The sequence below is a fragment of the Anolis carolinensis genome, chromosome 5 (assembly GCF_035594765.1).
Source record: "Anolis carolinensis isolate JA03-04 chromosome 5, rAnoCar3.1.pri, whole genome shotgun sequence".
Classification (NCBI taxonomy): Eukaryota; Metazoa; Chordata; class Lepidosauria; order Squamata; family Dactyloidae; genus Anolis; species Anolis carolinensis.
The window spans coordinates 170,415,903-170,425,711 of NC_085845.1; the positions used below are offsets into that span (position 1 = coordinate 170,415,903).

At 39.5% G+C, this 9,809-nt stretch overlaps 1 protein-coding gene across 5 annotated transcripts in view; it reads right to left on the reverse strand.

Annotated features, from left to right (window-relative positions):
* l3mbtl2 (L3MBTL histone methyl-lysine binding protein 2) overlaps positions 1-9,756 on the reverse strand; it is a 41,711-nt gene extending 31,955 nt beyond the window's left edge. For 3 of the 5 annotated variants that reach the window (XM_062982902.1, XM_062982901.1, XM_062982900.1), the window contains exons 1-3: positions 9,601-9,756; positions 3,783-4,041; positions 750-883 (exon numbers count right to left, since the gene is read on the reverse strand). In XM_062982902.1, the coding sequence (XP_062838972.1) occupies positions 750-883; positions 3,783-4,041; positions 9,601-9,611 (404 nt within the window). In that variant the 5' untranslated portion in view covers positions 9,612-9,756. The remainder of the gene's footprint in view (positions 1-749; positions 884-3,782; positions 4,042-9,600) is intronic. The other 2 variants (XM_062982904.1, XM_062982903.1) reach the window with 2 other exon arrangements.
* Between the last annotated feature and the right edge of the window lie 53 nt (positions 9,757-9,809).

Sequence of the window (9,809 nt, forward strand, 5' to 3'; positions counted from 1 at the left end):
GGTTGAGTAATCACAATTCCTAATGCAGATAGAAATCACTACTGCAAGCACAAGCTGCCTATATAAAATATTTTCCTTGTCTGTGTGTAATTAGTGAAGCTGGAATAACCACCAGACCCAGGTTCCCTAATTAGAATCATGCAATAAGGATTTTTTAAAAACCCTACTGTACAAAATCATGGATTGAAAAGATTAGGGCAGCAGTGAAGGTTACATAGCCTTCCATACATTGTGGAATAATAACAATTTTTATACAACAGTCTAACACAGCTACACCTCAAGAAACTGATTTAAATTTAAATATAATTTTCATGAGAACTGGAAGTTTTCTAATCCCCGAGTAAAGCTATTCCCAAACATTTTCAAGCCTATCAACTTCTATCCGCCACAGCCTCTTGGCACATGACTCATGGTGATAAGAAGACATCTAATGGATCATACCTACTAGTCCACCTTTCTATTTAAACAATGGACAATCAGTTGCCTAAGGGAAACCTGCCAGTGTAGAATGAGGGGCAAAGCATCCTTTCTTATTTTCTCTAGCAAACAGCCTTAAGATGTACACCTCCTTCAATACCAGAGGCAATATGAACTGCTAGTACTAATACTTACTGCCAATAGCCATCTTCTCTATGAATTTGTCCAAACTGATAGACATCACTTATATTGACTCTCCAAATTATTTCTTCATGTCTACTTATATTCAATTTAACAACTAGTGGTGGCTTTATCAAATGAGTCTTTCTCACCTGCAGCCTTGCCAGGATACTGGCCTTCTTGGAATTTGAAGAGTAACTTCTGGAGCAGGAGACACTGCAGAAACGTTTGGTCTTGGAGAAAAAGGCATCTTTTGTGCCCACAATACCACACATCTCACAGATAGCTGAGGGAGTACAAATACAATAAGCCTCAGCATTGCAAAAAATGAATTCTGTCAGGAAAGCATATGCTGGCTGGAAGATTCTGAAAGTTTCGAGTCCCAATTTCTGCAAATTGAGTATATCAAGCTTGATTTATTGGGGCTATCTTCTCTCAACTTAGGAAGAACTCTTTCTGCTACTGCTAATGCCACATAATGGTGAAGTCAATTCTAAGGACAAGGGTTTAAAGTAGAGTATAATGTTATACACAATGCACCATAGTTGTAATTAATAACTATTTACTGTTATTACATAATAACAGTAGTTCTTACTGCATCTGAATGAACAAACTGATAGGAAAATGGAGAAAGCATAATCCCACAAGGGATTAAAAGATATCAATAAAAATATTTTATTGCACTAACTACTAAGAGCATGAATCAAGGTAGAATGAAAGTGCATAGCTAAGGATATCACACATAGCTAAAGATACTACATCTGAACAAAAGCTCCCATTAAAATTTAAAAAGAATAGTATTAAAGGTTCTGTAATATTCCTTTTTTCCCATCTTCCTTCCTCCATTTTAGGCTGCAAGAGAAGAATATGGCTATTTAAACAGCTACAGTAGAGTCTCACTTATCCAAGCTAAATGGGCGGGCAGAACCTTGGATATGCGAATATCTTGGATAATAAGGAGGGATTAAGGAAAAGCCTATTAAACATCAAATTAGGTTATGATTTTACAAATGAAGCACCAAAACATCATGTTATACAACAAATTTGACAGAAAAAGTAGCTCAATACGCAGTAATGTTATGTTGTAATTACTGTATTTACGAATTTAGCACCAAAATATCATGATATATTGAAAACATTGATTACAAAAATGCCTTGGATAATCCAGAACCTTGGATAAGCCTGTCTTGGATAAGCGAGACTCTACTGTACTTCCATTGGAAGCTAAGGGCATTGCCCAGAATGTATCAATGTAAAATACGTATCGTTAGGCTTGGCCAGGAAGCTTAAGATTTTTTTTTTAATGCAACTGCAAATGGCTAGGTAGATCTGAACATCTCACATTCCTGTATAGTTAGAGCTCTAGCACATGGAATCTTCTTAAAGTGTATGGTCCTAATTCCAAATGGTTACACAAAGCTACTTTAATTAGAAAACAGAAAATGGCACATTATTTGATATAATGTGTTGTCGAAAGCTTTCATGGCTGGAATCACTGGGTTGCTGTGAGTTTTCCAGGCTATATGGCCATGTTCCAGAAACATTCTCTCCAGACGTTTTGCCCACATCTATGACAGGCATCCTCAGAGGTTATGAGGTTTGTTGAAAATTAGGCCAGCGGAGTTTATATATCTGCGGAATGTGGAAAGTTCAGGTGGGAGAAAGAACTCTTGTCTGCCTGAAGCAGGTGTGAATGTTGCAGTTGGCCAGCTTGATTAGCATTGACTAGTCTGGCAGCTTCAAGGTCTGGCTGTTTCTTGTCTGGGGAATCCTTTGTTGGGAGGTATTAACTGGCCCTGATTGTTTCTTGTCTGGAATTCCCCTGTCTCTGAGTTAGGTGAGTTGACTTGGGCAATGGTTGGGAGTTTTTATGTAGGCACCTATCTCTGTGTGTAGGTTTTCTGTAAACTGTGTGGCCCAATTAAAAAAAGAATCTGCGAACCTTACCTTCTCCAAGGTGAACTGAACCACCAAAATTGGGCTCTACAGGTCAATGGATACTTCACCACAGACATCAGAAGACCAAGAACAAGTCACGAGAGCAAAAACAAAGATCCACCCAGAGGAAAAGTGTTCTTACCATACATCAAGGGAACTACTGACTGCATAGGGAAGCTGATGAAGAAACACAACCTACAGACACACTAAGAAAATCCAACAAATGCTATGTTCAGCAAAGGACAAGAGGGATCCTCTCACCTCTGCAGGAGTCTACCATATACTAGGCAGCTGTGGACAAGTCTACATAGGGACCACTAAACACAGCATTGCCCAAACATGAATCAAGGAACATGAAAGGCACTGCAGACTAACTCAACCAGAGAAGTCAGTGATAGCAGAGCACTTGATGAACCGACCTGGACACAGCATATTATTTGAGAACACAGAAATGCTTGACCACTCTAACAACCATCATGTCAGACTACACAAAGAAGCCACTGAAATCCACAAGCATGTGGGAATTTTAAACAGAAAAGAGGAAACAATGAAAATGAACAAAATCTGGTTACCAGTATTTAAAAAAACTCTAAAACCAGGACAGTAAATAAAGAATAACACTCAGAAGACAGGGGAATTCCAGACAAGAAACAATCAAGGCCAACTAACACCTCCCAACAAAGGACTCCCCAGGCAGGAAGCAGCCAGACCTTGAAGCTGCCAGATTATTCAATACTAATCAAGCTGCCCAATTGCAACATTCACACCTGCCTCAGGCAGACAAGAGTTCTTTCTCCCACTCTGAACATTCCAGATATATAAACCCCTCTGGCCTAGTTTCCAACAAACCTCTGAGGATGCCTGCCATAGATGTGGGTGAAATGTCAGGAGAGAATGCTTCTGGAACATGGCCATACAGCCTGGAAAACTCACAGCAACCTATCTGATATAATTTTGGTAATATGATGCAAGACCCACTGAACTCAGTGGAACATATACAATCAGTAACTAACAAATTTTCTCTGGGCCTCCTCTGCCATGGTATCACAGTTTTAAAATGCACTTCTTTTTAGGGTCCAGGTTATGCTGACATGGGTATCAATTCTCTCTATTTTTTGTAAAAAAAAATGTAATTTAATATGTTATAGGAAAAATTCCAACTAAATCATTCTAATCCCTCTCTAAACAGAGCACAGTTGCTTCATTAGTTATGGGCTTCTTTGGCAACTAAACAGTGCACCAAGTACCTGGTTCAGATCCATTATCATCTGACACCCGGGGAACAGGTGTTTGGGATTTTGAGGGGGACACAGGTATTTCCCCAGCTTCTCTATCCCCTGCTTCATTTTCACTAGAGTCTTCCAGATAGGATGTACTGGCACTGTCTGCGCTGGTGCTGTAACGCCGACAACTGTCATAACCCCCAAAAAGATCCAAGTCATCATCCTCTTCCTCCTCCTCATTCTGCTCAAAGGATGAGGCTTTCTGGAGGGCAGGGGGTTCCAACTAGCAGTGAAACAGACCAGAGGATTTTGAAACATCTACAGGTAATAACACATAACAAGTAAAAAAGAGGCATTCACTTCAAGTAACAGCAGAATCACCCCAGTTGCCAGCAAATCAAGGGCTGATGATTCTATGTTTTGGGTCTCACGTTCCCTTAAAACAAATCACAATCAGAAGTATTTGTATGAATATAAAGAAAACACAACTGATATACATACAGTTGGCCCTCTGTATCCAGGAATTCTGTATCCACAGATTCCATCATCCATGAATTGAAAACATTTTAAAAAGTTCCAAAAAACAAAACATTAATTTTGCCATTTTAAGTAAGGAATGCCACTTTATCATGCCACTGTATATAATAAGTTCCACTGGAGTTCTGGAACCAAACCCAGCAGACAGTGGGGGCCCACTGTGCAAATAACTTAAGCCAGAAGAATCTAATAAAATATGCATACAATAACAGTTCTCTTTGTGGTTTCGGGAATAGTAGTATCACAGCCCTTCAAACTCTGCCAATGTTATTCATCTGTCTTTGGGGAATCCTGCCCAATCTGATTTGACTTCTCAAAGAAATTCTTCCACTTCCACTGTGGAACCAAGACAAAACATTTTGGGAGAATCTTCAACAGCTAACTTTGAATCCAGTTCAACTATTAAGCTGACCCACTGGGCCCGCTCTCATCCAGTTTAACTGAAGAAATAGGGAAGAACTGCATTCTTAATACTGTTTCCTAATGACTTGGAAATTCAATTTCCGTGGTCCTCCATCACTGGCCATGTAGATGAAAACTACAGGTTAAGGAGGGCGGCCTTAGACTATGCTTAATGACATCATCATCCTTCTAGTCCAGTCATTGCATCACAAGAGATCATAATCAAGTGCAGATATATTACAAATTCTGTATTTCAAAATGTTTGTTTACTTAGACAAATATTAGGAATTCCTAAGTAGCATCTGAATGGTTCCAAATTATCATAAGTATGACACAGCAAACAAGATAGATATGCTGGATTTCGTTTCACAAAATCATAAGTCGAATACTTCCCAAGTGTCTAGGACTGTGTGATGTATATTATTATTATTATTATTATTATTATTATTATTATTATTATTATTACAGTAGAGTCTCGCTTATCCAACGTAAATGGGCCGGCAGAACATTGGATAAGCGAGTATGTTGGATAATAAGGAGAGATTAAGGAAAAGCCTATTAAACATTAAATTAGGTTATGATTTTACAAATTAAGCACCAAAACATCATGTTATACAACAAATTTGACAGAAAAAGTAGTTCAGTACACAATGATGCTATGTAGTAATCACTGTATTTACAAATTTAGCACCAAAATATCATGATGTATTGAAAACATTGACTACAAAAAAGTTGGATGATCCAGAACGTTGGATAAGCGAGTGTTGGATAAGTGACACTCTACTGTATTACTATTATGTTTATTTATACCCTGTTTTGTCTCTCCATAAGTAGACTCAAAACAGCTTACATTAAAAGCATTTCAGTACAATTTAAAATCTACAAATATATAAACATTAAAACAGAACTTAATATCATGGGTATTTAAAAAATCAATTAAAATCAATACATTTTCAAATAAAAAACCACAGCAACCTCTGACTTAATCTTTAAAAACGTCTTCTTTAAAAGCCTGTCTGAATGAAAAGGTTTTAGCCTGCCGCCAGAAGGATAGCAGGGAAGGGTCCATTCTATATTCCCTGGGCAGGGAGTTCCAGAGTGGAGGGGCAGCCACTGAGAAGGCCCTCTCTCTTATTCCCACTAACCAAGCCTAAGATGGAGGTGGGACCAAGAAAAGTACCTCTCCTAAAGATCTCAGGGCCTGGACAGGTTCGTACAAGGAGATGCAGTCAGCCCAACAGCCTGGACCTGAGCCGTCTAGGGTGGGGGTCCCCAAACTAAAGCCCGTGGTCCGGATGCGGCCCTCCAAGGTCATTTATCTGGCCCACGCCCTGAGTTTTAGACTTAGACTCACCCAAAGTCTGAAATGACTTGAAGGCATACAACAACAATCCTAATTAACTTGACTGTCCCATTGGCCAGTAGCAGGCCCACACTTCCCATTGAAATCCTGATAGGTTTATGTTGGTTAAAATTGTTCTTATCTTTAAATGTTGTATTGTTCTTTCATTGTTGTTGTTTTTGCACTACAAATAAGACATGTGCAGTGTGCATTGGAATTTGTTTGTATTTTTTAAAATGATAATTCAGCCCTTCAACAATCTAAAGGATTATGGACCGGCCATCTGCTTAAAAAGTTGGAGGACCACTGGTCTAGGGCTTTAAAGGTCATAACTAGTACTTTGAACTATGCCCAGAAACAAATTGGCAGCCAGTGGAGCTGCTGCAACAGGGGAGTTGTCCACTCCTTGTTGGCTGCAGCTCGTTGGACTAGCTGAAGTTTCCAAACACCCCTCATAGAGTGCATTACAGTAATCTAGATGGGATGTAACTAAAGCATGTACCACTGTGGCCAGATCTGGCTTCTCAAGGAACGGGTGCAGTTGGCACACAAGTTTTAATTGTGCAAAGGCTCTCCTGGGCCACCAGGTTCAGTGCTGAGTCCAGGAGTACCTCCAAACTGTGGACCTGTGTCTTCAGAAGTATAACCCCATCCAGCACAGGCTGGATCCCTATTCCCTTATCTGCCTTCCAACTGACCAGGAGTACCTCTGTTTTATCTGGATTAAGCTTCAATTTATTTGCCCTCATCCAGTCCATTACTAATGACAGACACCAGTTTCAAAGAAGAGAATTTTAAAGATATTGCCGTATGCAATCATTTTATTCAACATAAACTTGACAGAATAATAAACAACAAGCCAGTATCAAAAATTGTTTCCTCTCAAACATTCAACAAAACATATCAAATTTTGTGACATCATGACTCTGGCAGATCTACAATGACCCATAAATCTGGGGCCAATCCCAAACCTGAAACACATATAATTGAATTCATTTTCCCTCTTGCCATGGGTGATGATACAAAGGATATAACATTGTCCAGATGTTACATAAGAGCGGTGGTATATTCCATAGCAGGTTGTCCTTCTAATTATACTATTTTCTCAGGTAAGCATTCTTATGACTTTTTGGGATAAACTACCACAGGAGCCAACTGGATGGCTGTGGGAGGAACCAACTGCAGATTGCACTTTGTCTGCTTTCCAAAATCCATAATAAGGTTATAGCATTAATTAGGTTAACCAAAATGTCCAAAATTCCCTGAAATCTTCCAAAATCCAAAATAGCCCAAGATAGTGACATCTTTGCTTCCCGATAGTCAAAGTACACAAACTTCATTTCATTTACAAAATTAATTAAATTGTTATATAACATTACCTTCAGGACATGTGTACAGGTATTCCCCAAGTTATGAACAAGATAGGTTCTGTAGGTTTATTCTTGAATTGGTATGTACCAGTAAGTCAGGACAGGAACATTTTAAAGTGTAACTCCAGCCTATATACATAGAAAGCTTTGGATAGCATACGGAAGGGCTAACATCCCTGTAGAGGTAGTTTTGCTGTCTGTGCCCCTGTTTGGAAGATTTCACCTCACTTTCAGCCCCTATGATAATGAAGATTTTGAAAAATTTGGCTTGTGGAAACAAGGATTGGTGAAAAAGTTTCAGTGGATACACCTTTTCCTCAGGATAACTCTTTCAGGAGTGAATTTCTGTTGAGGGGTAGATTTATCTCCCTTCCTATTGTCTCACCTCTGTTTTTAACTAGAAGTCATTTGTAAGTTGGATGTTGTAACTCGGGGACTGACAATATAAGATGTTTATGAAATATAAATAACTTTCCTTTTAAGTCATGGGTCCCATCTGCAAGATATCTCATTATGTATGTATATAGAAATACGGATATTCTAAAATCCAAAAAAATCTAGAAATCCAAAGCACTCCTGGTTCCAGAAATTTTAGATAAGGGATACTCAACATATACAAGCTTCTAAAAATGCAAATATCTTCACTAGGTCAAACAAAAATTAAGCATGCATGCAAAGGCAGAGAGAGGAACTTATTCCATCTGAAACCAGGATTTTATTTTATCAGCGATAATATTCCCATTAACTGTAGTCAAATTATTCAAACTGATTTTTGTTGACTTGCTCTGACTTATCCCCAAATGTATATCTGGAGATTAAAGGAACTGTGATCTTCACAGTAGATAAAGGTAAAATTTAAGTCTCAAATGATCTCATATTATCAAATGGAGAAAAATTTTATTGCTTTTTGGGTACATGAAGCATAACTGAACTGCTATCAAACCATCAGAAAGCAACATCTGCACCATATGACTCTGACACAGCCATCCTCCTCAAAAACCATGTTTTTTTTAAATAAAAAAGTGATGAATAAACTTTTGGCTTGGTTTTCAGAGAATTTTGAGATGTTTAGTTTAGCCTAATAAAGCTATTACAGGCTTTTTTTTTAAAATCATCTCAGAAGTGAATTGAGAATACTGTTTACTGCAAGTCGCTTCTGGTGTGAGAGAATCGGCTTTGTTGCCCAGGGGACGCCCGGATGTGTTACCATCCTGTGGGAGGCGCATGGAAGCTGGGGCTGACAGATGGAAGCTCACCCCGTCTGGCAGATTCAAACCTCCAACCTTCTGGTCTTCAGGTCAGCAGTTCAGCTGGCACAAGAGTTTAAAAAATTTAAGCCATTGTGCCACTGTGGCTCCCTTATTACAGGCTGAGTATCCATTATCAAAAATGCTTGGAACCAGAAGTGTTTCGGATTACTGATTTATTTGGGTTTTGGTATACAGCAGATTCTATTACCTGGAACTCAAGCAACTGGCAATAAATAAATAAATAAATCCAACAATAGTGTGTTCAAAAAGCTGTTTTTACAATACTGTACAGTAAAACTATGTTACATTGAGTTTGTATTCATTTGGTTTTAATTACTGTATTTTAATATTAATTTCAAGTCAATACAGCATGTATGGTATGACACAGTATGGGATATAGCAAGCATGGGCAAACTTTGGCCCTCCGGGTGTTTTGGACTCCCAACACCCAGAGAGCCGAAGTTTGCCCATGCCTAGGATACAGTATTTGTTAGGCCTGTTTTTAATAGTAACTCTCAAGCAACCAAAACCTGAATTTACCTGGCCTCTATCAATCAGTATGAGTGTCAGTGAACTGGGAACCTACTGTATTTGCACATACTGTACATTAAGAGGTAATTTAGAGATGGGACCCAGGCCTAAACAAGAGAATTCATACTGAAGGCATTTCTAAGCACAATATTTGTAAAAAAAATTGCATGAAAATACTTTGTGTACACATAATCACAGGAAAGCAAAGGGGGTCACCAGCTCAGCCACTCATGTTGAGTATTTTCGATTTCCAGGTGAGAGATGCTCACTCAACGTGTACCACAATCGTGACATTTCCTTTTGCCAAGGAACACACAATACAGAAAGCACCGCCAGGGCCGTCCCTTGAGGACGACAGCTGCCTCTCGCTTTTCCACCTCGCGCCAACTCCCCACAACAGCAGGCTTTACCTCGCGTTCATCCCGCTCCATGGCTCTTTCCGCCCCCTGCAGAGGAGCGGGTACTATTTACCTCAGGCACCAAAACAGCGCACGCGCGCACAGATGCACGAGCTCGTGCGCATGCGCTCCCTGACTCGCAGGAGGCACGAGGCGCGAGCCGCCGCCAGGAGTCAGGGTAGCTTCGCGCTCCTCGAAAGCCCATTGGCCCGGGCGCGTTC